The 26,432-nt window shown below is 44.8% G+C and overlaps 8 protein-coding genes across 8 annotated transcripts; 3 read left to right on the forward strand and 5 right to left on the reverse strand.

Annotated features, from left to right (window-relative positions):
• Positions 1 to 108: 108 nt before the first annotated feature.
• On the forward strand, positions 109 to 1,079 carry CPAR01_13852 (carbonic anhydrase; the record flags this gene model as incomplete). Its single annotated transcript, XM_060498104.1, has 3 exons — positions 109 to 562; positions 624 to 798; positions 860 to 1,079. The coding sequence occupies 3 exons, from the start codon at positions 109 to 111 to the stop codon at positions 1,077 to 1,079; spliced, it is 849 nt and encodes a 282-aa protein (XP_060343572.1).
• Positions 1,080 to 1,606: 527 nt separating this feature from the next.
• On the reverse strand, positions 1,607 to 2,035 carry CPAR01_13853 (bet V I allergen; the record flags this gene model as incomplete). The annotated part of the gene is made up of 1 exon (XM_060498105.1): positions 1,607 to 2,035. The coding sequence occupies one exon, from the start codon at positions 2,033 to 2,035 to the stop codon at positions 1,607 to 1,609; it is 429 nt and encodes a 142-aa protein (XP_060343573.1).
• A 576-nt stretch (positions 2,036 to 2,611) lies between these two features.
• CPAR01_13854 (uncharacterized protein) lies at positions 2,612 to 3,763 on the reverse strand (the record flags this gene model as incomplete). The annotated part of the gene is made up of 1 exon (XM_060498106.1): positions 2,612 to 3,763. One exon carries the CDS (start codon positions 3,761 to 3,763, stop codon positions 2,612 to 2,614), a length of 1,152 nt encoding a protein of 383 aa, XP_060343574.1.
• A 946-nt stretch (positions 3,764 to 4,709) lies between these two features.
• On the forward strand, positions 4,710 to 5,774 carry CPAR01_13855 (uncharacterized protein; the record flags this gene model as incomplete). Its single annotated transcript, XM_060498107.1, has 2 exons — positions 4,710 to 5,002; positions 5,051 to 5,774. The coding sequence occupies 2 exons, from the start codon at positions 4,710 to 4,712 to the stop codon at positions 5,772 to 5,774; spliced, it is 1,017 nt and encodes a 338-aa protein (XP_060343575.1).
• A 574-nt stretch (positions 5,775 to 6,348) lies between these two features.
• Positions 6,349 to 7,044, reverse strand: CPAR01_13856 (uncharacterized protein; the record flags this gene model as incomplete). The annotated part of the gene is made up of 1 exon (XM_060498108.1): positions 6,349 to 7,044. The coding sequence occupies one exon, from the start codon at positions 7,042 to 7,044 to the stop codon at positions 6,349 to 6,351; it is 696 nt and encodes a 231-aa protein (XP_060343576.1).
• A 1,373-nt stretch (positions 7,045 to 8,417) lies between these two features.
• Positions 8,418 to 10,328, reverse strand: CPAR01_13857 (uncharacterized protein; the record flags this gene model as incomplete). The annotated part of the gene is made up of 1 exon (XM_060498109.1): positions 8,418 to 10,328. The coding sequence occupies one exon, from the start codon at positions 10,326 to 10,328 to the stop codon at positions 8,418 to 8,420; it is 1,911 nt and encodes a 636-aa protein (XP_060343577.1).
• Positions 10,329 to 11,068: 740 nt separating this feature from the next.
• CPAR01_13858 (uncharacterized protein) lies at positions 11,069 to 12,893 on the forward strand (the record flags this gene model as incomplete). The annotated part of the gene is made up of 6 exons (XM_060498110.1): positions 11,069 to 11,123; positions 11,347 to 11,403; positions 11,487 to 12,106; positions 12,162 to 12,314; positions 12,414 to 12,493; positions 12,593 to 12,893. 6 exons carry the CDS (start codon positions 11,069 to 11,071, stop codon positions 12,891 to 12,893), a joined length of 1,266 nt encoding a protein of 421 aa, XP_060343578.1.
• Positions 12,894 to 14,727: 1,834 nt separating this feature from the next.
• Positions 14,728 to 15,948, reverse strand: CPAR01_13859 (uncharacterized protein; the record flags this gene model as incomplete). Its single annotated transcript, XM_060498111.1, has 1 exon — positions 14,728 to 15,948. One exon carries the CDS (start codon positions 15,946 to 15,948, stop codon positions 14,728 to 14,730), a length of 1,221 nt encoding a protein of 406 aa, XP_060343579.1.
• Between the last annotated feature and the right edge of the window lie 10,484 nt (positions 15,949 to 26,432).

Genomic DNA, 26,432 nt, shown 5'->3' on the forward strand with positions numbered 1-26,432 from the left:
GATGTTTCAAAGAGTCACTCACATTTCACCTCATTCTCACTGAGAACCAGTCACTCTTTTAGTATTCTACCATACAATCGCTCGTCCTGGACAATCTCCATCCTCATCATGAAGTCTGCCACTCTACTATCCCTCATTCCTGCGGTCGCCGCCTTTTGCCACCATGGAACCAGCCTTTTCAAGAAGGATCAGCTTTTCAAAAGAGCAGATGGTACTTTCGGATTCGATGGTCTGAATGGCCCCCTCAACTGGCACTCCATCAGCTCCAACAACTCTGCCTGTGCTCTGGGAAGAAGCCAGTCTCCCATCAACGTTCAACAGTCAAACACCAAGCAGATTAAAGGCTCTACCATCACCTTCAGCCCGGACCAGCACCCCGAGGGAGGTGAACTCGAGAATCTCTCTGGATTCCTGGAGGTCCGCGCAAACGGCACCATGAAGAATGGCGGCAAGACCTACAACTTGCGTCAATTCCACTTCCACACCCCTAGTGAGCACCGTATCAACGGCGAGCACTTCCCCCTCGAGGTTCACTTCGTTTGGGAAGCCGAGATAGGAAACGGTATGTTCTTGCCATGTTTGACTCCCCGCAATCCCGTCGGACATTGCTAATTGTCACTCAGGATCCTCTCTCGCTGTCGTTGGCTTTCCTATCGAGGTCGCCGAGAAGTCGGACCCCCTCCTGGCCGCCGTCTTCAAGAACGTTGACAAGGTCACCGAGTTCGGATCACACGCTGCAACTGGACCTCTGGACTTTACCAGCCTGGCTCAGCATATCTCAAAGAACACCATCTACCAGTATGTTCCATCTACCAATCCTTAAAAGCTTCCTCGAGCTTCAGTCTAACTTGTACCAAAGATACACAGGCTCTCTCACAACCCCTCCTTGCACCGAGTCCATTGCGTGGAACGTTGTTGGAAGCCCGATTCCCCTCGACATTGCGACCTACCTGAAGACGAAGAGCATCATGAAGTACAACGCCCGCTATACCCAGAACAGCCCCGGTGAAATGAACTTGTTGGAGAATGCATATGAGAGCCTCAAGAAGATTATCGAGAGTGGTCAAGGTACGAACTAGATTTACTAGATGATCTTTGCAATTGAACATACTTTTTTGTTATTATCAGTGGGAGCTATTATCATGACGAAAACTCGACCAACGAAGCTGCCAAGCTTTTGAGGTTTGGAAACGATGCTCTTATAACAAGCTCTGCCAAGTGAGACATGAAAGTCGCTAAACTTGGGTTCAGTCGCAGATCCCGTGGACGAAAGTCCGTGCAAGAAGGGCAAAAAGGGCGGGCGCAGGAACTAGGCCAATTGAACAATAATTAGCACCCTGCAGAAAAGTAGAGAACTTGGCTCAAAAGTTAACAATCCACATATTGACGTAAGGAATGCTGCGTCGGACGCTAGGCATCACTGAACCGAAGGAGTGTATTAATGGACAATGGGCAGTGGGTACGATGGTCAGTTATTGGAGGAGAACTTTCTGAACGCTTGCATTCCTACTTTTTCAGTCCCATACGCTTAGTCGCCTAGAGGCCTTCATATTTTAATGTATTCGTAGGTGTTTAATAACCAAGTCATGTACGGCTGTCCTCCCGGCTACTTGAAAATGGACTCAATAGCATCCATGCACCCGTTAAACATCTCCTCCAACATTCCGGCAAGAACCGGTTGAAAGCTTGGCTCCGTCCATTCAGAAGCGCCAGACCAACTGAATTGTGTTTTGTCCTCGCTTACGGCTGTCAATTGCAGCGTTCCGCGGGGGTTCGTCGTGTTTGGGACGCCGTCAAGAATTAGGTAGGTGATGGTGTGTGTCTCCGGATCGGCTATCTCCAATCGTTCATGAACCACATGGCCGTTGTTGAAGGTCAGAGTGCGAACTGATCCAATACCGAATCCCTCAAGACTGGACTTGATAACATTGGGAAACCAAAGCTTCTCGGAACCAAAGGCTGCAATTATTGCCCATATGTCGGCGATTGGTGCGTCGATCACTCTCACAACTTCCTTCGTCTTGTCTTGTGCCATGGTGCCGGAACGGTCGGCAGTGGGAGATTTGAGATGAGGTTGAGTTTAACTTGAGGGACAATGCTTTGATTAGATCAAAGAGATCAATATGCCCCTGGAAACATATTGCGTATGTGCGCCGGTAGTTTGTCTTTTTGAAGTCTGGTGCAGCCGGTGGGATATGATCAATCAAGCCTGTAGGATGCCTCTTTAGCCCCCGGCCAGTGCCCGCGGGTTGCGACAGAGCGATGGCGGACGTTGCTGGCGGACTTGGCGCAGATAAGATCCGAGCTTCAAACGCCGGGTTTCCTTAACTAACTGCTTGATCTAATATACTTCTATAAATTGAGTTATGGTGAGTAATAATGTATGAACTTCTTCCATTATCTCTTCAAGGCATAAGAGAAATAGAATAGCTCAACAATAGTCTCTAGTACCTGAAGTTTTCCATTTGTGAGTAGATACTAATACTGGCAACTGCTGAAAGTCGACACTATGTCAGGAGTCACAAAGGAACATATAGATGACCAATTGTGAATCATAAACAGAAAGGAGCCATTGACTTTGTCAACATACACCATGCATCTTGTTATCAATCTATTCCGGTGCCTGAGGGGTAATAACGATTTCCCCGGGTTCTCTCCTCTGATCTGCGGCATCCCAAGCCTCTTCCCAAGCTTCCAACGCAAACGCTCTGACTGGACCCATGCCAGCTCTATCGTCAAGTGGCAGGATGCCGCTTTCCACAAGTTTGATGAGTCGCCTCGTTTGTTCTGGAGTACTCATCATCGTGCCTTTGACAGTAAGCGCGCGAAAGAGTATGTCAACGTAGCTAAAGTTCACATCAAGCGGTGCGCCGCCACTGAGACTAACGCGCGCCCCGATCCTGAGTGCCTCGAGGCAGCTCTTAAAGTGAGTTGAGGATGCAGCTGTGGCCGGTGACATGTCCCAGAATGCATCAGCCAGACCACCGCATGCACTGCGTATAGTGTCGGTGTCCCGTGCAGTATCCCCGGTGATGGTCGCGGACGAGATGCGAGGGTTCATTGCGGCAAGCTTTGAGAGAATGCCGTGGTTCCGGCCAATCGCTACAACGCGTGCACCCAATGCTAAGGCGAGATGTACCGCGGCAGATCCGTGGCGACCAGTTGCTGGGGCGATTAGGACGGTATCTCCTGGCTTGATACCTATATCTGATAGCCCCCCAAATGGAACGAGCATGCTGAATAGATGTGTCAAGTCTAGAATAGTATAGCCCAATCCACCGTGGCTCTTACTAGCCAACAAGCGGCTGTCGTCAAGAACATGACAGTTCTCAATCGGCAGCTTGGCGTAATCTGCGTACGTTCCATCCCGCCAATCTCCGCGGGACAGTTTGAAGCTCTCGGGAGTTAATCCTTCCATCATGGCTGAGACATAAAACCCACCCCCATCGCGTGCCTGAATGTAGGGATCAAAGAAGACAAGCTGGCCTTCTTTCAGAATGGTGACATCCGAAGAGATCTTAAACACCCTTCCGATAGCGGTATGTCCTGGGACGAGGGGGAAAGGCAGCGGATATCCGCTTTGCGGGTCCCGATAGATTCTAGGCGAGTTGGCTCTTACAGTCGCAGCCAGAACGCGGATAACGACACTTCCGGGTGTCGCTTCAGGGATTGAGCGAATTTGCATTTCTGCCCTAAGGGTTTTCATGCCTTCCACGCTCTGGAGAAAGACTGCACGATTTTGGGTCGACGTAGGGGAGGCCATGGCGGAGAAGGTTGATAAAGACTATGGTGCCAATTTTGGAGTGAGCGTTAGATTCAAGAACTTGACGGAACAAGAGGATGATGTAGGTAGATTGTTAGTCTCGATTGATTTGAACAAGAATTTTGTCGTTTTTAAGTTAGGTGAAAGCACTCGTGGAGTGGAGTTGTTGATGCCACAGAGAAGCATGTTCTGGCCTTACCATTACTCCGTACCTGTTTTATAATTATTTATCTACAACTTCACGTAAGTTCGACTGCCTCCACGCGGTGAAACGTTTGTGTCGTACTTTAAAAGGAGCTCCTAGGCAAGAAAAAGCTGCTTGCACGTTGAAGTGATTAGCGAAGTTGTATGTACCTAGCGTAGAAAGATCCACAGATGGTCAACGGCCTGCGGAGTTGCTGGGCTCCGAAATCAGGTTCGTCAGATCAACTCCGCAGCCAATTCTGTCAAATTCCGCCGATCAGGCTCATGTAGCAGCATGAGGCAGTATGCTCTGTGTACTATAAGAAAGCGGCCCACCCCTATCAACCGGCGTGATATGTGTTCAATCGTGCAATATTGCACAACTGTAAGACGCTGCAAGAGGAATTAATGGCGTCATTATTTTGTTGTCGTCTACAATACCTCCATGTTGATTGTCAAACGAAGATGTAGGCAAATGATCTTAGCTTGGGGAGGTGTTTTAGTTTTGATTGCCCCCAGAAGGTTTGCGGACTGCCGCTCACAACATCAAGGCTAGTGGACGATTTCCGGGTATGCAATGGTAAAGCAAGGTATGAGCAAACTGATTATGAAGTTCGTTGATGAGCATAATGTATGAAGACACCTGGTTTTGCCAGCATCCGAAGCTGGATGGAAATTCACTTTACGTAAGCAGCTGATAATGTCTCACCCCCTCATTACCTAAGATAATATCTTCGACGCACATCCCTCTCTTCCTATCATCATGCTCAATGCCAGCCAATTCGCTTCAATGGCCAACGCTGCTCACTCAATCAATATCCTTTCCTCTTTTCTCTCAAATGAGGAGATCAGAGATGTGAACGGTCTCAACCAGTTCTTCCGTTCTCTCCCGGACCCTGCTGCCCCGAGCAAAGTAGAAGAGCACCAAGCAACCGATGTTATTGTCTTTTGTGCCTCTTCGGTTTTGTCACTTGCGGATGTGGTTTTCTCAGCTGTGACTACGAACGGTTTGAGGTCAAAAGAACAAATTTCCAAGTATACAGATGCCACGATCCTGTGCGATTAAGTACATCGTCTTGAACAAGTGCTGACACCCGTGTTTAGAGAGGGAAGAAACACAGTTCTGGTCTTGTGTGGTGGCATCGGTCACTCGACGCCATTTCTCTATGAAGCGATCAGCAACCATCCGGTCTACGGCGTGCTTGCCGATGAAGTGCAAGGAAAGGCTGAATCGCGTGTACTGCAGCTCATAGCTGAGCGCTGGTACGGAGTCCAGACCCATGACGTCGGAACTGTGGAAGCAACAATTCAGCCAAATGATACGAACAAATTTTTGGTTGTAGTCGAAGACCGCTCTACAAATTGTGGAGGGAATGCAGCCGAGTCAAAACGAGTCCTCGAGGCCTGTGGAGTCTACTGTCCGAGGTCCATTGTCATAGTGCAAGACCCGACGATGTCAAGGCGAACGGTGGCCACCTTCCAAAGGGCATACGATGGAGAAAGTGATGTGCTACCCCAGATAAAGAGCTGGCCCACATTCACCCCCAAAGTAAAATTCATCGACAACTCGAAGGGCCTTGTTGACAAGGATGTCATGGCTCAACTTGTATTTGATGACGAGGGGTGCGCCCATAAGACGTCAGGTGGCATGTGGAGCATACGCCGATTTGTTGATTTAATTATGGGGGAGATTCCTCGCCTCAGGGATGACGAAGAAGGCTATGGGCCAAAGGGGAAAGATTTTGTAGTCCATGTGGATATCCCAGAGAGTGTCGATGCTGCCTGGGCCATGCTTTACAGCCTTGTCGGAAAACAGAGCAGGAGCTGATGGAACGGAAATGATTGACGGTAATAGAAGTTCTTGGACTTTGGTCAGCAACAATAATACAGCACTCGCATGAGAGTCTGGACGCTGAGGCAGAACCAGTGAATCATGTCTACACCAGGCCACCGTAGTGGGCAGAACATATTTCAAGACTAGAAAGTCTTACAAGTCTTACGAACTATCCACCAGGCAACTTGTAAGACTCCCAAGACCACTTGATAGCGGATTGGTTCTGAGTCCTGGCGGGTATTTTTTGTCTCGCTACGAGTTGCCTGCATGCAATTTCAATTCAACACCACCCATAACAAAACAGCCCCAAGACATGATTTCGATTATGAAGTATACTCATAACAACTACCCAAGTCTGCAAACATGTCCCGCACGTTAGGTTCAACCGAATTTCGGGGGCTCGTTAGAGACAATGAGGCTGAACCCTAATGCATGTTGTAAATTTGCTAAACCAAGGGAAACCAGACATAAGTAGCATAATTATTCATTTCATCGTTCAACCTCTACACCCACGCGGTGACCCTCGCCTGCTTGAAGTTGGAATTTGATTTATACATCGCATTAAGAACTATGTTTCGCGTACCCAGCAACCCGCGAACCCTCTCATTGTCTTCGTTGGTTCCTTCCATTTCGAATCCACGGCATCCATGAGATACTGTGAGCAGTGTTCAGTGTGCCCAGGGCTAGTGACAATGGTGTCAATTGCAGCCCGCTCGTCGTAAAGGGCGTAGAATTGGCGCCGCCACATGATAGCGCAGTGGTTGATATGATCCCGAATTGACGTCCAGTAAAAGTCTCTTTCTGACATCTCATCGATGGTCAACTGCTGCGTCATGTTCTTATCCGCGAACGCACCCCAGCTAGCATCTTCTTGATATTCGTCGACCGAGTCCTTGTCAAAGCACTGAGCCGGGACCCAGTGATTCAACAGGACATCGTATTTACAGCCTTTGGCCCTTGCCTCTTTTGTCGTGTTGCCGCAAGAGATTCTTTTTCTGCCAGTGGTTATGTTGTGTCGCTGGCCAGAGTTATACGAAGCTGATGGTTGGGAAAGTGCAGCGTCATGGGACGCGGTCGTCGCAGCTGGTGTCGGAAAGAACAGAAAGAAAATCAGTACCCATACTAGCGAGGTGCCTATGAGTACAAGTATGTGAGAGAAAAGCGCATTCCGACGGGTTGATGGCCGACTTGGTGATGTAGGCTCTTCCGTCGTCGGGTCGTCCGAGTATTTGAGAAAAGGCTGATATTCGGGGGTTGAAGACATTCTGTGTGTGATATTGCATGCAGATAGCTTGGTGGTCGGATGGAGCTTCAACATTTACCGCCGGCTTACCTGCAAGGAAAACTCTCTATCTTTATTCAGCTGGTTGAACTATCCGTGCGCTAGTTTCCTGCTGGCTTCTTCTGGCGAGGGCTGTGCGCAAACTCGCCTGTGACAAGTATTGTTTTGGATTACCACCCATTGCACTAGTATTGATAGTTGACGCGCTTGGAGGACTGTTTCATCCGAACATTCACAATGTTGGTCTGACCTGGTGTTTCAGCAAAGCTGGAAGTTCATTGGGTGCTTCAATGTCTTGCGTCGCTGCGCCCCGCGCGATTGGATTATCGCTCCAGACTCGAAGCATGTCCCAACAAATGGACAGTTGCTTAAGCGCACTGCAAGATCAAGCTCATGGATGAGCTTTCTTTGCGTGTTACGATCGACGCGGAAGAATGGATATTTCGACCTATCCTAGAGAAGATCTCACAGCCAGGAAGATTGTTTTGACTACTCCGTACCTTATTAAAGACCCCAATTGTGCTTCCCCTACATACACCGCGCTCACGGTGGCAAATATTATAACAATCTCTGTGAGTCACTTTCTTTCTTAATACCTTCGATAATCGTTTACTGTTCTCATTCCAAGCTAGGCAAGTGCTTTTATAAAGCCCCTAACGTCACGCGTTGTCTCAGCAACGACGAGTGCCTTAGAACACGATCAGTTGTTTTATGTGTACACTGAAGCGATCAAGAGGTGTGATACTAGAACGGTATGAAGTGTTGTCTTGAGGATTAAGCATGATGCTGTTATGCTAGTACTTACGGTGCTAATGTACCTTACTCTATCAAACGTTGTATCTCAAAATTGTCATTCAATTGGACCGTTCAAAGTCTGTGCAGATGAGATGTGATCAATTAGAGAGTTCTATAGTAGCGAGGGTACCGGTAGATGGCAAAAGACTTTTAGTTGGACCACAGTAAGGTAATCATAGCACGCTTGGATACACCAAAGTCAAGTTGAAAAGAAGTTAGAATCTGAGTGGTTTTTAACTTACTCCCCTTAATATCCTACCGCTTGAAGAATGCTAGACTTCAATTGTTCTTGAAAACTTTCTAATTAAGACTTGCAACATCATCACCGCTAGTAATTGGCCTTATTATCTGTTTGCATTACAAATATACTACCTCTTTTTTGATGAAAGTTCCTTAGAGCAGTGCGTCCATCTAGCTCTCCACTTCTTTGAGTACCTAGATCGCTTGATTCTCCGTTCTAATTTCTTATTCTTCACGATAGACCAGCTTCTTTGTATATAACTGGGACAGGAGTGATAAGATATATCGATCTTGGGCTTTTAGCAAAATACGGTTCACTCTCAGCCTTGCACCACAAACCCTTCCAAGCTGCCATCCGCCCACTTGTCCACAAGTTGTTCGAAAGCCACAGCCCCCATACTAAAGCCTACAGATGGCTCCTTTGTCTTCTGCTCTTTCTTGGGATCCTTGTAATCTGTAAAGTATGTCGGGGTGCAGGATGCCACAGGGGCATACCACGGAGCGTAAGGCTTCAAGCTCTCCGTGTAACTTTGCTCCGCCTCCTTGCTTACCTCAACTTCAACCCTGTTGATATCAGAAGCATGATCGCAGGCAGTCTTGGCAATGTGAGCGACTAATCTGCCTCCGACTGTGTAGGGGTAGGTTGTGTTTGCTGAGGAAGTGGCACCCTTGGCGGTAAAGAAGAGTAGGTTGGGAAAGTCGTGAGTAGCCACGCCCATAAAGGTGGCGAAATCGTCGCTTTGCCATTTCTCCGTCAGATCGCGGCCGTTGCGGCCCCGGATTGGCATGTTAAGGACTTGTGCTGGGTCTCCATTGACGGCAGTCGTCGTTGCAAAACCTGTCGCAAGTACGAGAACGTCGACCTCATACTCCTTGGTCAGGTCGCCCTTGCCGACCAAGATACCTTTGTCAGTATAGCCTGAGATTCCCTGACCATCGGTATCAACGAGCGTGACATTGGGGCGGTTGAAAGACTTGAGGTAGTCTTGGTGGAATGTCGGACGCTTGCACCAGCCAGGGTACCAGGCCTTCAGCTTTTCAGCTAGTTCCGGGTCGTCCACCTCGCGCTCGACGTGCTTGCGGAGCTCAGTTGAAATTCCCGCGTCGAGTTCCAACATCCGCTGGAGATGCTGAGGAACGCTTTCGGGGGTGATATCTTTCGCCCGGGGGCTTCCAATGAGTCCAGAGAACGTGCGTGCATTACTCCATCCGTCTTTAAGGAGGTCATCGGCAGGAGTTACCTCTGGGTGGTCGTTGAGAAACTTGTTCAAGTTTCTCATGCGATCAGCCTGCCAGCCTGGCCGGCCAGCTACAATGTCCCAGCTCTCCGGGGTTGTCTCGACTTGCTTTCTTGGTCCGCAGTATGAGGGCGTGCGCTGAAACACATAGAGTTGCTTCGACCATTTGGCCAGCTCGGGAACAGCCTGAACAGCCGTTGCGCCGGTGCCAATGATACCCACTCTCTTGTTACTGAGGTTGACCAAGTCAGGTTGGATCTGAGAACCGCCAGTATATTCGTAGTTCCAACGAGCCGTGTGGAAAATTTCCCGGGTTTTCAGGAATACGCCGAGACCAGGAGCATCAGGTGCGCTGGGCGAGTAGAAGAGGCCGCCAGCGGGCATGAGAAACTGTGTCTGGACGACAAAATCGCCATTGAGATGCTGATATCTTTGGCTCAGGTTACGGCTCATTGTGACAACCCATCGCTTCTGGACGTCGTCCCATTTGGCGCCCTTTGCCTTGGTGCAGAACATACCCTTGATTCCATACTTTTCCGCAATCAGCTCAACGTTCTGACGGATCTCTTGACCCTTGGAGTAGCGATGCTTCGGAATGAATCCTGTCTCCTCAAGGAGTGGCAAGTAGCAGTAGCCCTCAACATCGCAGGTCAGGCCAGGATAACGATTCCAGTACCAGGTGCCACCAAAGCCGCCAGCCTCGTCTACAATGACAATGTCGGCCGGATTGACTCCAGCCGCGACCAACTGGTAGGCAAAAAGTATGCCGTTATGGCCGGCACCGAGGACTAGGAAACGGACCTCGGAGCCATCAGTCAAACGCGGACTTTCCTTGGCAAGGGCATCGTAGTCGACCCAAGGGTCATGACTAAAATCGTTCATCAAAGAACTGGTTCTGAAGGTGAGGCGGTCTCCATGGTTGTCAGAGATAGCGATGAATCTCTTGTCTCGCTCAGTTTTGTACTTGGCAGCGATTGAGTCGATAGTAGTCATCGTGAAGAGGGCGAAGGCGATGTGAATAACACTAGATTACTGTTGAAAGGATGTCAAGTTTCTTTTTTTTGAATGTATGATGATTTGGATGCAGACCAAATCTCCCGTCATGCCATCACTTCGTGCTTCTCTTATAATGATCTATGCGGACTTTAGTGGCCTCTCCCACGGAAGCTCGGAGCTGATGCCATTGCGGGTGAAACGTTGATGAGCTCCATTAAATCCATTCGCAGCGGTGCCTTCGCCCTATCACAAGTCATTAGTATCTACGTAAACGCAAGAAGATTTGGCTTTTCGCGCAGCCGAACAAGCATAAAGCTCCTTGAAAAGCCGCGAGTCTGTGCATCAAGCTGCTGCGGTCGGATTTTCGCTTCAAGCAGGACCAATCATGCGTGACGAAACGCCGAGATTGAACCCACCGGCCGACGACTGTGGACGACGGAGGGATGTGTTCCACTTTTGATATCCCGGAATCCCTGTGCTGTGGACAGTAACTCGACCTGTATATTGAGTATGTTGAGTACGTTGGGCCTGGTTTCATGATGTGTTCTGTCTGGCCGAAGCGGGCGGCAGACAGTGGCAGCGGTTTTGTTAAGGCGAACTGAGGCGGCATTTCCGGACTAGCACAGCCTATCTGCGTAAAAGATTCCAACACCCCGCCTCGAACGAACACTTCAATAAACACGCTTACGACGATTGGTCTTGTTACGATTCAAGGGGTCATACGTAACAATGGACGTATGGAGTGGGATGAAGTTGCTTTTATTGGCATGACAGAGAGTCAGCAAAAACGATGGGCTTGGGGAGCCACCTTTAGAATTACGGGGTTGCACACGTGACGATCCCTACAAGATTGCCGATGCTCTTCCAGGTCCGTAGTAGATTTTTTCGGCTAGCCAGGCTCGTCACCCTGAAGCCAAACGGTTCGAGGTACCGCCAGGCGCAGCGTAAAAATGCCCAACTTCCGTCGAAAGTCTTGCCACCAATGCCGGTCGTCTAAGTTAGCCTGTGACCGAAGACAGCCCCGTTGCTCCCGGTGTGAGCAGCGGAATTGGCTATGCTGCTACTCTCTTTTGTCGAAGCCAACTCCCTACCTAGAAAATCGATATCGGCAGCTTCGGAGTCCGCAGTTATGTACTACGGGACCTAGTTCTGAATTATCGCCGCTAGATAATTCAAGCATTGAGACGGCGATTACGACCAGCACAAGGGAGCTCAATGATCGTCGATCAGCTAGCGGATTCGATCCAACCGATACTATTGATGATATTGGAGACTTTGGATGGGCTGCTGTCTCCGCAAACACTACCGATGATGCGTTTTGGCCTGATGACGCTCTGGACAACTGCGCAAAGCTGCCGCCCACGGCTCCAATCGCCGATATGAGTCCTGACATTGTTACCAACATAATTGCCGACATCAACACACAAATCTCAATAAGGGCAAATTTTGAGCTCAGTATGCTAGTCGACATCGACCACTTGCTTCGGCCGCGTAAACACAAAACTGCAGAAGCCTTGCTTACTTCAAAAATGATGCTGGGAAGCATGCGGAAGTATCCTGCAATGCTGATCTCCGATCTCAACCTTCCTCCTTTCATCAGCTCGCCGTGCTTCGGCGATGAGATACTGTGCCGGCAGTCTGGAATACATCAATGTCTACCGCAACCGCTAGCTGCATGTGCTAGTATAGTGCGAATGTTTCCCAGCGACAGCCTGAGAGATAGATCTTTTGCATGGAAGACCATCTACATGGAACAGCAAAGACTTTTTCACGAGGTGGGTTACATCTCTGCCATGAAAGAGAGCCTAGGAGACCAGGATTGGTTACCAGACACTAACCAAAATGAAACTAAAGCATGAGTCTTACGATAGAGAAACATTGATTGCCGCCGTACAAGCTGTCACGTTATACACCATACTCCACGTTGAAGATGTCGCATCTATCCCGGAGCACTATCGCAGATCAATCACTGTTACCTTGGGCGTATGTCTCTGTTGCGCTGCAGGATTCGTGCACGTTTATCGCTGACTTTACTTTTACGCTTTCTTGAATCTCTAGACTATGACTTATACAATGATGAAGTCTCGAGATGGGGTCAACTACATGCAGCATCATAGCATTCCCAATCGGCGCAAATGGATCAGTAACGAAAGTGTAGGGAGGTCAGTCACATACGTATATTCAAATAAGTGTGCTATTTATTGACAACTCATTACCTGTAGGCTAATCTGCTTTTGCTACGCATTAAATGAGCTCCTCAGCATAGCAATTTGTCCTTCGTCCGGCCACGGCGGCGCAACGTGTAGAACTGTACACCTTCCGAGCACACGCAGCCTGTGGCAAGCCAAGGCAAACATCGAATGGCAGCGACAGTATCTTGACCAAATATCGCAACGTAGCTTCAAAGATACTCTAAAAGTCTCGCATCTTCGGGAGTACGCCCAACCTGCAGGAGACGCCTTACTCAGGGAGGCTTGGGTAAATGATTTTGAAGGTTGGTGTCTGGACCATGACGAGTTAGGACAGTTCATCTGGATGGCAACAAAATTGGATCCCGTGTAGTATTTTCACTCATTTCTTCCACCGTCTTTAGCGTGGTTTTACGGGCCACCACCCTACGGCAGCAACATGGTCGACTCGAAGAGTCACGAAGCAAGCTCGTAACTCATTTCATGGAGTTTGTCTACCGTATCATGAGTGATATTTGACTTGAAATTGTGGGAGAAGGCGCATTGTCTACTCACACACATTGGTCCCGGCTCAGGAGATTTCTGCGCACATGAGATGGGAAACAGTACGAACCAAGACAGAAGTTTAGGACGTGCCCGCTATACCTGCCAGGCATGTAAATTGTTGCGTCTACATGCGGTTACCGGGGCTTATCATGTCCAACTGGCCCCCGCGGGTTTAATACTGGCATACTAAACACGACAAGGCGGAACTTTGGTTTGAGCTTTCAACCGGGTGGTCAGTCCTGCTAATGATGCTTACTTTACACTTATTTGAAGTGCTCGATGATTTTATCTGCGTTGTTCCTAAAAAGGAACAACCGAATTAGCCATTGCCCACTTGTATGCCTTGGCTAAATTATAAAATATTAAGGGAGAGTATAAGGTCTTCGTTTTGTCCGCCAAGAAGAAGTAACTAAGGAGAGCGCTCATGACGACCTCGGCAATGTCCACGTCAGAGAGCGAGACAGAACATAAAAGGAACCCTAGAGAGAGATGCACGAATTATTAGAATGTTCTTTATAGAAAAGACGCTTCAAACTCTCCTTGCAACGTCACACTAAATAACGCTCCCGTTTCTATTAAGCCCGAGATGCTCAGCCGCAACACAGCTGGCGTCTCGAGGCCGCATATTATCTTGGATGGGTTATATTTAAGGCAACTTCAAGCTTAGAGATGTGTATTACTTCGGAGTAGATCCGTTACAGTTCGCCCAGAACTGAGAGCTAGATGCGCTCTGAATTGACTGTTAGTTAACGTAGTAAGATAGAGAGCAGTTATTAGGAATTCCGCCTAATTCCAGAGGCGGTAGCGCCTTATTAGTTGGTCTTTATTAAAGCGCGGAGTCCTTGGAACAGGTATGAGCCCATCGCTACCAGCACGCTTCGTGGGCTCTATTTGGGAGGACGAGACAAGATTGAACAATAGATCTGTCGTGATAGATTTGCAGAGTTTAAGCTAAATACAGCATAAGGGTACAGAGGAAACATAGTAAGCCAGATTTCTTGGCCGTTGTATGGTCCGGCAGACCGCGGCCACTTATCCGAAATAATGCAGAGCGGTGAAGAGTCAAGGCCGCTACCAGATCCCAATAGATTCTGGGTATGCCAGATGCACCGACAGTCTCTATCAATTCTCAATGATACACCATGGTCTAAGCAGCCCTACAGTGCTTTCATCAAGCCAGGGCATTCCTATATACCTCGCCTTAAGGCTGCCGCTTCCTACTTTCACAATCAGAACTGGATAAATTGACTTTGCTTGAACCCTCTATAGCCTTCCTATGCTGTTCCTATGGAGCCGAGATATTCCATTTGCCTGTAGGCTTTCTACGTTGCCACGCTAAAAGAGGTACCAGCTCTCGGATTTAAGGCCGAGTCTCAGGCCCGATCGTCCACACGGGGAGCTTTTTCCATGTTACCAGTCGGACAGTGAAATTGGAATTTGTTGGATGGTCAAATTGTCGTCTGTGACGACTTCCTGACACTACCCTAGCCCAGCGCTTCCAAAGGCTACGTGAGCAATGTGACACAGAAGTTCTTATAGAAGATATTGAACTACGTTTTAAATCTTTGTTGAAAAGGCTTGGAAAGAACCCTCTCCAGTTGTTGAATGACCAGATTACCTCTTCGTATACATGATTCAGCCAATGTCGCATGCCGAATAATTTACGGCTTGTTGGCCGTGGGGCAGCTCGTGTAGTACTCGCCGTCATTTGCGATAACCTCCATCTGGTGTAGGACAATGGGGCTGTCCAGACGCGTGCACTTGATCCAGACATGCCTAGAAAAGAGCACGGTTGCGGTATACTCCTTGATTGTGATGTCCTTGGTGATGGTCTTCTCGCTGTACTCTGTGAACGACGTCGACGTGTTGTAGGTGAATTGGTAGTTGAGGCTGACGGACCCGCTGGCGAGCCCAACGCCGTACGACGCCGAGACATCGACGCCGACGCTGTGGCTCATCTCCTGCGTCCTCTCGCTGCTGACGCCGTACACGACCTTGACGTTCTCTTTGAGCGGAGTGGGCGTGTCATTCGACCACACCCGCTCCGTGTACCAAGAGATAGATCGGCTGACGGTGAGAAACGGGTTCCTGATGTTGTCCAAGCTTGTTTGGTCCTCGGGGCTGAAGTAGAAGTGGAAGGGGAGAGTCACCTGGCACTGCAGCTGCTGATCTCCGTACGGCTGCTTCTGGTGCGGCAGGTTGTTTGCGGTGATGGTGGGCATGGGATTATCAAACTTTTCGAACTGCTTCCCAATGGGGAGCAGCAGGACCCGAGCGGCCTCACCGCCCGGTCTGTTGTAGTTCGACTGCGCCCGGAACGTGTCGGCCATGACGGGGATGTTGGCCGCGCCGTCGACGCCGATGGTGTCTGTCTGCACGGCCCAGAGGGATACGTCCGCGTCCGCCCCTGAGGCGCTGTCGTCCCAGGCCGAAGTCGCCAGGAATTTACCATAACCAACGAGGTCCTCGCGGACGCACCACATTTTATCCAGGCTTGGCTTGCCGTAATTGGTGTTACCGACGTCTCCTAGGGCTACGTACCCAGCAGGGGCAACGGGGCGCCAGACGGCACCATTGTTCGTAGCGCCTGAGCCGGTGTCGGACCAGATGCGAGTGTAATCGATAGGGCGGGCCACGGCAGACTTGGATGGGCTCGTGTTGGGATTCTGTCCTACGAGGAGCGTGGCTCGTTTGCCGCTTAGGGGGTTATAGTGAGCACGACCCTCGGCGTAGTCACCCAGCGGAAAGAGCTCGCCTTGAGGATTTGGTGTCCAGATAGAGACATCTCGTGTGGCACCGCTGCCACTGTCATCATATACCCATGAGTAACTGGACGTCATGGTGATCCTAAGGTCACCGTAGTCAAAAGTCTTGTTTGCCATTGTGGTGAGATCGTAGTGGCAACTGAGATATTGTCGAGATGTTGTTGTAATATACTTTGTGGGTGTGTAATCAATTCTGTTTGATTTTCAGTCAAGACAAACAGGAAAAACAAGGCAGTACTTATAGTCAAGACTCGAACAGTGATCAACCACAATGCTCACCACAATGTGCTCCTCTGCCAAGTCCTGCTCTACATCATGAGCCGGCATGGATGTCTCATTGAGCCGTAACTGTAAACAACTACATGCCAATACCAATATCATGGCTAACCATCAGACTGATCTACAAAGATGACGTATCAATTTCAGTACTTTTGAGACATCGACGCCTTGGTCTTTGGGCTTTGGCACATCACAATAGACCGGTCTACTGAATTCAGACTTGATAGAAGAGACGCTGGAGTGCAATGATGACATTTGTGTCCAAGTTCGGAGACTCATGCATAGCATGTAGACCGGTCTGCCACAGTAGGCAGTTCCGAAGTGCATCAAGTCTTCGGGGAGAGGGAAACAATCATGCCACTATTTCAGCATGTGATCAAGCACCTATTTGACCAGACCTCGCACCTGAAACGCAATGTCGAGATTACCTATTCTCATCAGTACGGTTTCCAAATACCAGCGAAGTTGCAGTCACAAAATTGTCGATTTAATTTGTCTCGCTCAATGGTCACACAGCTGTGCCTTTAGTCAATGTGGAGTCTAAGGTAGCTCTGCCTGTTGTTTTGTAAACCGCCATATGCGCTCCATCTTATCCCTAGGTAGCTCAAGCATTTTACTAAGAAGAGAGAGGATAACCCGCTTGGATTCCCTTGGTCATGTCTCATATGCGCCATATTCAGTTGAACTAAGTAGCACGACGCTGCACTCTGTGTCGTCATTCCCGGTTGAGGGTGGATTTTCAATGAAGACACGCCACCTTCCTCATATCAATTGTGGAAGCATACTGGTAGGTTAAGAGGGACAAACAATGCGCAAAACACCTCTGTTTCGCTCAGTTGTCCCTCCGGGTAATTAGCCGTTGTTAGTTGACGCGGCTTAGGCTAGCGGTGGGCTATTCAAAAGGTCCCAAAGGCCTGACAGCATCATACAATTCTCCCCTCTCTTGGTTGCGATCACAATAGGTTCATTCTCCGCTAAACAACATCGTGCATATGCATGTCGTCTTTCTATCTAACCGTCGTAGCACTCGGTGTGGCGACTGCATATGTATGTGGTTTGAATAGTTCATGCTAGCTGAGACAGTCTCCACAGCGCTGAGGACTTTATCCCGTGCCAAGCAGGTTGATTCAATCTATTAGGTGTGGAAATCAGCTGGATATCCTAATTAGAATTGTGTTGCATTGACGACTTTGCGAATTTTACGGGTGCGAGTAGAAGGCCGTGCCCTATACCATCTTTGTCCATCGTGTTTGCGACTGTAGCCGATAGTTAAGGTCCTACACTTGAGATTGTTTGGTTCTCCTCTTCTCCTAGTCTTTTTATTCTCTTCTTTGCTCTATAATTTAAAGAACGTGATAGGATTAAAAGTCTGAAAATTAGAGGTTATGGTTACTTACGTCGCAGTATTTCTTAGCTTAAGGATTCTAATAAGCGTTTATTTCTTAATTTACTAAGCGATTAAGCGATCCTAGTTATTATTAAGAAAGGAACCGATTTAAAATTAAATTTTGCTGTTTACTAACGCTTACTTATATTACAGAGTTGCTTAATATCTTATATAGGACTGTACTCTTCTTAGCTTACTCGTAGTTAAGCATTTACCTTTAACCCTCTCCTTTTATTGCTAGTGATAGTACCTAGGATGTTTCGTACGTGCATCTGGGTACAGGAGTGATGCTCGGAACCGTCGATGTTATAAGAGTTGTTGCGCCGGGAAGTTTATAGAGCCACCGGGGGGAACTTCTAAGGAACTTTCGGTAGGGACACTACCTATAGTAGTACTAGTGTTACTTATTAAGGTGGTTAGACTTGCGGCCGTCTCTGAAGGGATTAGAGAAGTATTGATCGTGATAGATATCGGCCGGATGGTTTCAGGATCTGAGCCTAGCCATGGTAAAGGAACTCTAATGCCATCGGTTTCGGTGCTAGTATAGGAATAAGGGGGTGTTAGTTGAATTTCCGTGGATGGAGTGGGAGATACGGGCCTTTTATGCAGGCGTTTTCCCACTGCCTGCCGAGGCATGGGGGTTTCTGGAGAATGATTCCAGCATCATGGGTTGTCTTCAGGCGAGAGTCCAAAGACGAGCTGTATTCGAAATAATGGCAAAGACTTCGGAAGCGTCCCAGGAGAAAACATGATGACCGTGAATGTTTTTAGTCCACCTGATTTAGCATTTTGTTCTGCTTTATAGTTTGGCATTAGAGACACGCAGCCGGCCGCAGCTTCCAGGGATCATTGGATGGAAGTTCATACGGGTACCCAGCTCACCGTCCTTGCCAAGAATGCTTGTATCTGACATGAATATTTTCTTGAAAAGAAATAGGCCTCGTCCGCGCTACACCACCAATTTTGCCACAGCCTATCAGGTGAATACAGCATGACACGCTCGGAAACACGAAATGAAGAATTACGCTGCGCTTGATCTGAGTGGAGGGCATGAAATATTTCAAGTCCTGTGAGATTTGAAGGTCGATGCGTCCTCAGGTTTATGAGATCTAGTTGATCATTCGATATATTTCTGTTTACTAGTAACTTCGTCAGGCTTCCACAGCACTATTACATCAAACCCGGTAGACATTGGGAGCTCTAGAAAGACGCAGATGTCACTGAAAAAAGAACACGTTTTCGTATCAAGTGAAAGCGAAAGCGACGTCTTACTTGTGTTGAAGTAAGCTGTGAATAGGTGCGTCCTCGGCTTTTGTGTAGGTGTATTGCTCGTTCTTGGTGTCAGATGCTGAAGCTGGAATGCGAGTTTAGTTTTCGTATTGAATACGAAGAAGGACGGGAAGACAGTGCCAAGGCACACCTGGATATGTACCTACGTTGAGAGGACGGATAACGGAACTCTCGGCCGGGAGCTCTTGCTAAACAATGATCCATTTCGATGATTTTATACGTTTCAGGCCGTGCGCGAGGCAGTAATCCTGACGCCAGATGTCAAGTAAAGACACATAGCTGGATCGAGGAAGATGGAAGTTTGGACAGTTCGCCAAGAGCGCATCTTATGGCGAGATGATTGTATCTGGTTCTCTCCGAGGCGTTGCAAGGCTCCATTGCTAGTGCAAATTTGTAAATAAGAAGAGCAGTGTTCCAGCAGTTAATTTTAAGAGACGAGAGATAATATTTCTAATAATACTAGGTCCTAAGTATTATTCGCAAGCGATTTAAGTAAAATCGGCTATATAAACTATACAATATAATCCGAGCGTTAAAGTAATATTAGTTAGAGTCGGGACGGAGCGATAATTAGCTAGCGCTTTATATTAACTAGAAACTTAGGGTTCGGGTTATATAAGTATTTACTAAGGTTTATAAATAAGAAAGGGGTACTAATAAGGCAATTTAAGAATAATAAATAAAAAAGCGACTCTCTATTACTTATCTAGTATATAAAAGTAAGGAGCGTTATAAAACCGCTATAAATAGTTTTATTAAGATTAACGAGGAGTATCGTATACTTATCTATCGGAAATACAGGGTAGCTATCTAGCCTAGTAATAGTATTAAGTCGTACTTCTATTACGAATATTAGCTAAAAAGAGAGGTTCTTAGAAATATTAAGGATTATTATAATTACTCAGATCTAGCTAATCTAAAAGTTAACGCTCTACTTAGTAATAATAGTTCGGCTATTAAATAGTTTAATATTTTACGGGGGTATAGTTACTCTATATACTACTATCTTATTATAATAAAAGATAATATTATATACTATTAGTAAGAGGCCGGATATATAGTAACCGGGCCGAAGTTAATAAAAATCCGGTTATAAACGTAAATACGTAAGAAGTACGCATAATACTAAATTATTAATAACGATAGGGCCGAGGTAGGATACGATCTAGGTAATAGTAGTAAGAAGGATACTATAGAGCTAATAATAGCCCAGTACACGGCCAAACTTAATACTAAGGATACCGAGCGGCTAAGGATAGGGGACTTAAAAAAAAATATAGACCGGGACTCGTTATAAATAAAAAAGTTATAATAAGTTAAGTATTTTAGGTCTTACGATCTTCTTAGGATCTACGATACTACTAAGTAAATATAAGCTAAGAGTACGGTATTAGGATAAGGCTAAGAACGGGACAAAGAGGCCGTGCGAGAGTAATTAGTTTTATTACGTCTCGGGGCGAGCTTCGATTATAAAATAGAACGGTATAGCTAATAGCTAAATAACGTACTAACTAAAACGCTTTAATAACTCGCTAGTATTATAAATACTAATCCTAGCGGGATACCGTTCGGGCTTAAAAATAAAAAGGCGTCTATAACTAAGTACTAGTTAGTAAGGTATCGGTATTTAGGCTTTTATTAATAAGCGTACTAAACTAAACGAGACGAGGCACTAAAGCGTTAAGCTATCTACTTTATAAACGAGTAATAGGGCTTACTATATAACGTAGTAACCGAGCTAAATAGGAGTAGTATCGCTAGTAACTATAATAATAGGTTTTATAATAATTAGGATAATAACGACGATAGAAAAAGGACCGAGGGTACTTATCCCTAGGGCAATAACGAAATACTTAACTAGGCCGTATTTTTATTTTTAATTACTTTAGTTAAGACGTAGGTTAGCGAGTACGTATATTTTAACTCGTTATTATACTTTTATATAGCGTTAAGGATCTAAACCCGCCCGCTCGGGTATATAAAGCCGTACTTATATACGGATATATTAATAGCTATTTTATAATAATCCCGGCTCTTCTTTTTAAAAGCCGCGTTCGAGGGCTAGCCCCAAGACTAGGACGAGGTTAGGATCTAGGTAATACTCGTATTCTAGGACTAATATACCGCTTAGATATATATAAGCGCATATATAATTATTAGTACTATAATTAAATAAATAGTACTTAGGAGAGGCTAGTAAACGTAAATAGGTAGGTAGCTATTAGTACGCTAAGTAGACGACGGTAAGTTATTATTTTATAATAGCGAGCATATTATTATCTGGGACTTTATATAGGCGCTCTAGGACTAGGTCGTTAACGTATAAAAGCTACTCGGCTCGTTATACGGGGGGGACTAAGAAATAATTAAAACGCGAATCGAGCTAGGATAGATTATTAATAATATAATACGGCTCGGGGCGGGATAGTCGTTCGTAATAAAGCTAAAAAATAGTTAACTAGAACCCGGACTAGCAGTTATAATAAAATAGCTAGGGGCGTTAATATAAGACCTAAAAAAATAGTAACTTAAGTACGAGGGAGTACGATAGTAACTCTAGTAACTAACGATGTTCTAAGAGGTACTTATAGTACTCGTATATATATAGGGGGGGTTACTTAGGTAAGGGCCCGAGGTAGCGACGCTATAGTACTACGACTCGTAATAGCTTATCTATAATATTTTCGTACTAAACGGGTAAATAATAATCGTAACGGACTAGGATAAAATAAAAACGATCCGGGATAACTCGCGCAAAGTAGCATAGTTCGTCCCTAAAGGGATCGGGCGAATAGTAATAATATATATTACGTAAATAATACTAATAGAACGGGTACTTTAGTATAAGAGCGGACTAAACGAACTACGCGGGGTATAGTTAGAGTTTATATAGTAAGATAGTAGCTCGGGAATATAAAAAACAGAACGGCTTAGCCAGACGCTAGCGTAAGTAATATAAATAATAATAAGCATACGGCTAGGGGTAAGATACTACTAAGTAGTAGCTATTAAAATAGGCCGTTAAATACGGGGGCTCGCGCTATAATAAATTAAGAGCTAGCTTAACGACAATAATAAAAATAAGGACGATATTAAAGTCGACCCGGTTACTAAAGAGCCGGTATATTACGAAGGAAGCTAGAATATTATATAAAATCTAGTATTAACGTATAGGAGCCGGGTAGCGCAATAGTATTATACTATATATATTAAGTTCTTAAAAAAGCTATAGCCTAAAATAATTACGACGTTTAAAAAAATTAGCTAGCTATAGTACCGGTTCTTAAAAAAGGAGGTAGCTAGGGAGGGGAAATAAAAAAGGGCGGATAATATAGCTAAAGAAGAGACGTAATAATAAGTAGGACTTAGCTAGTATAAGCGGACGCGGTACAAAGTAATAGTAGAGGCTATAAAAAATATAAAGGACGTAGAGGATATAATAAATACGGACGAAGTAATAGTAGCGGGGTTATATAAACTACTCGGGCCCGTAGTAACATAGTATAATAATAAATAAGCTAAGAGTATACGGGTAATTATAATACTAAAAAGTAACTAGTCGGTTATTAACGTACTACTAACCGGGGCTAATAAGAATATACTATTTATACTACTAATAGTAATAACAAAAACCGGGATAAGTATCGTAATTATACCGTTTATAGTATTAATAAAGGATCTAGTTATGCATACCGTATTAATAAGCGTTAACTACGTCTATTTCTAATTATTACCGTACGTAGGATAGGAAGGGCTACTACGGGCCGCGCGGCTAGTAATAACTAGTACTAATATCGTTATTATGGGAGAGTTCTCTACTTACGTAGATAGGTTAGTATATACTAGCTTATTTTAATAAATCTTCGTAAATAAGTATTATACCGTTATTACGGATATCGGCTTCTAAGCGCGGCTTAGTAAGCTTAAGAGCTTATACTAGTATTACTACCCGCTTATATTATTAATAATAATAATACTAATAGCGCTCGAGAATTAGTTCTAAAAATAAATATTAATAGGGGCAGTAGTAGCGGTAGTACGGGACCGGATAACAAAAGTTAACTACTAGTACTAAGTAGAGTAGGTTAGGGTAGAGGGCGGGGTAATAGAGCGGCGGGTAGCGGAAATAGCTAAGCGGCTAGGGGTAATAATATCCGGGGTATAAAAGGGCGTAATTTACTACTACTCGAGGTACTAGTACGCGGCCATAGTTAATAAGGTTAGGTATGACTATTATTATAATAGGATAAGTAAAAAGGATTATTAAAAAGTATAGTTAGTATAGGCCGGGGGCTAGGAATACTAATAAATCGTAACTATATTAGAGTTAGGGACGGGGATTAATATCGAGGGTATTATAGCGATTATCTATATAAAATAGCCGTATGGGCTTATAAACTTTATATAATAAATAGGGCGAGAGGAATAGCGGGCTAGCGAGGTAGTAAAATTAATTATTATATATAACGGACGTATAGGCCGGGCGGACCTACATAGGAGCTTTATAAATAAGTATAACTAGGTAGAAATAGAAGCGTTCGTCTTAATAATAGGATACTAACAGACGGTAATAAACGTATTTATAAACGGAGTTAGTAATAAATTATATAAGGACGTAGTAAGCGCCGAGTTATATAACTAATATAAAAAATAAGGGTAAACTACGAGTAATAATAAAAAGAATAATAGCGCGGGGTAAGGTACGGGTAGATAAAGGGAGTAGTAAACCGAGTTTAGTAAAGAAAAAGGGTAACGAATCTAGATACTATTCTACTAACTAAATAAAGTAATAAATAAGTACTTAGTATACTATATCTAATAATATTACTAAAGGCGCGAGATAGGGGAGATTTTAAACGAGCCCTAGTATTAGTAACAAAGCACGTAATATAAAACAGTAATAAATAAAAGCTACGAAGGGGTATAAAAAAAAGTTAAGTTCGGGTTACTATTTAGCTACTTCTAGTATAAGCTCCTATTAGACTAATATAAAGAAACGAGGGAAGGTAGGTAAGAGAGAGAGGGCAGTAGCTACTAATATATAGATAAAGTACTATTAATAGTTCTAATAGTATTATAGAGCCAGAGGGTAGAAGAACTAACTAAGAAACGGTTCGGACTAATAATAGTAGAAAAGAAAGAGGGATTTTTTTAGTAGCTCGGGGCACGGCAGCAGTTTTATAAAATAGAGGGGACGAATATATATATATTATAAGAAGTAATTATATAAAAAGTATATAGCGGGGGGGCGGATTAGTTCGGGACGTAAAGCTTTTTACCCGGGCTAGAGCAGAGGCCGGTAAGTAAAAGGATAATATAAAAGCAAAGGGCTTATTAAAAAACGTCCCGTATAGGTCCTACTAGGCCGGGTTTAGGGAGTACGAAGGGCAGTTTTACTTACTATTAATAAGTACACGATTACTTTAATAAGAACTAGCCCGGCATTTCTTATTTCTTAATTTTTTTATTTATTTATCTATATATAACTACATAAGTTCTATAACTATAGATATATAGAAACTATTTTTATTTATACATAGGTAATATATAACGTAGTAGCGGCCCCCCGCCGCACCCTAACCCTTAGGTTAGGGCTAGGAGAGACTGCCGCGCGCGCGACTGTTATAAAAGCCCTACGGGGCTTCTTAATTAGAGCTTATTATAAACTAATTATTAGAACTATAGAGTGGCTATTAGAAAAGCCCTACGGGGCTTTTTAATTAGAGCTTATTATGGACTGATTATTAAAACTACTAAGTGGTTGTTAAAATTATAGAGTGGTTGTTAGAAAAGCCCTACGGGGCTTCTTAATTAGAGGTTATTATAGACTGGTTGTTAGAATTATAGAGTGGTTATTAGAAAAGCCCTACGGGGCTTTTTAATTAGAGCTTATTACGGACTAATTATTAAAACTATCGAGTAGTTATTAAAACTATAGAGTGGTTGTTAAAAAAGCCCTACGGGGCTTTTTAATTAGAGGTTATTATAGACTAGTTGTTAGAACTATAGAGTGGTTATTAGAAAAGCCCTACGGGGCTTCTTAATTAGAGGTTATTACAGACTAGTTGTTAGAACTACAGAGTGGTTATTAGAAAAGCCCCACGGGGCTTCTTAATTAGAGCTCATTATAGACTGATTATTAGAATCGCAGAGTAATTATTTAGAATTATAGACTAATTGTTAAAACTATAGACTGGTTATTAGAACTATAGAGTGGTTATTAAAACCACAGAGTAGTTATTAAAAAAGCCCCACGGGGCTTCTTAATCAGAGCTCATAGTAGACTAATTATTAGAACTACTAAGTAATTATTAAAATTATAGACTGATTATTAAAACTATAGAGTAGTTATTAAAAAAGCCCCACGGGGCTTCTTAATCAGAGCTTATTACAAACTAATTATTAGAACTATAGAGTGGCTATTAAAAAAGCCCTACGGGGCTTCTTAATTAGAGCTTATTACGGACTAATTATTAAAACTACCGAGTGGTTGTTAAAACTATAGAGTGGTTGTTAGAAAAGCCCCACGGGGCTTCTTAATTAGAGGTTATTATAGACTAGTTGTTAGAACTATAGAGTGGTTATTAGAAAAGCCCCACGGGGCTTCTTAATTAGAGGTTATTATAGACTGGTTATTGGAACTATAGAGTAGTTATTAAAACTACAGAGTGGTTATTAAAAAAGCCCCACGGGGCTTCTTAATTAGAGGTTATTACAGACTAGTTATTAGAACTATAGAGTGGTTATTAAAACCATAGAGTAGTTATTAGAAAAGCCCCACGGGGCTTCTTAATTAGAGCTCATTACAGACTGGTTATTAGAACTACAGAGTGGTTATTAGAAAAGCCCCACGGGGCTTCTTAATTAGAGGTTATTATAGACTAATTATTAGAACCATAGAGTAGTTATTAAAACTACAGAGTGGTTATTAAAAAAGCCCCACGGGGCTTCTTAATTAGAGGTTATTATAGACTAGTTATTAGAACTATAGAGTAGTTATTAAAACTATAGAGTAGTTATTAAAAAAGCCCCACGGGGCTTCTTAATTAGAGCTTATCATAGACTAGTTATTAGAACTACAGAGTAGTTATTAAAAAAGCCCTACGGGGCTTCTTAATTAGAGGTTATTATAGACTAGTTATTAGAACCATAGACTAATTATTAGAACTACTAAGTAGTTATTAAAGAAGCCCCACGGGGCTTCTTAATTAGAGCTCATCGTAGAGTAGTTATTAGAACCATAGAGTGGTTATTAAAAAAGCCCTACGGGGCTTCTTAATCAGAGCTCATTACAGAGTAATTATTAAGTAGGCCACGCACGGCTTTATAATCCTAGTTTCGCTCGCGTAAAGTAATCCGCACTAAGACTTACTATAGAGTAGATCTCGTAAATGCGCAGGCATAGTTTAGTTCGAGGGCGTATTTAGGGTTAGGGTTAGGGTTACTTAGGGTTAGGGTTAGGGTTAGGGTTAGGGTTAGGGTTAGGGTTAGGGTTAGGGTTAGGGTTAGGGTTAGGGAGTTCTTTCCAGGCCTGATGTTAAGGCCCTGCCTCAGATCTACCGCACTCTCGGCACAGACTACGACGAGAGAGTGCTTCCATCCATCGTCAATGAGGTTCTGAAGAGCGTTGTTGCTCAATTCAACG

The sequence above is a fragment of the Colletotrichum paranaense genome, assembly GCF_030867605.1.
Source record: "Colletotrichum paranaense strain IMI 384185 chromosome Unknown Scaffold_13.1, whole genome shotgun sequence".
Classification (NCBI taxonomy): domain Eukaryota; kingdom Fungi; phylum Ascomycota; class Sordariomycetes; order Glomerellales; family Glomerellaceae; genus Colletotrichum; species Colletotrichum paranaense.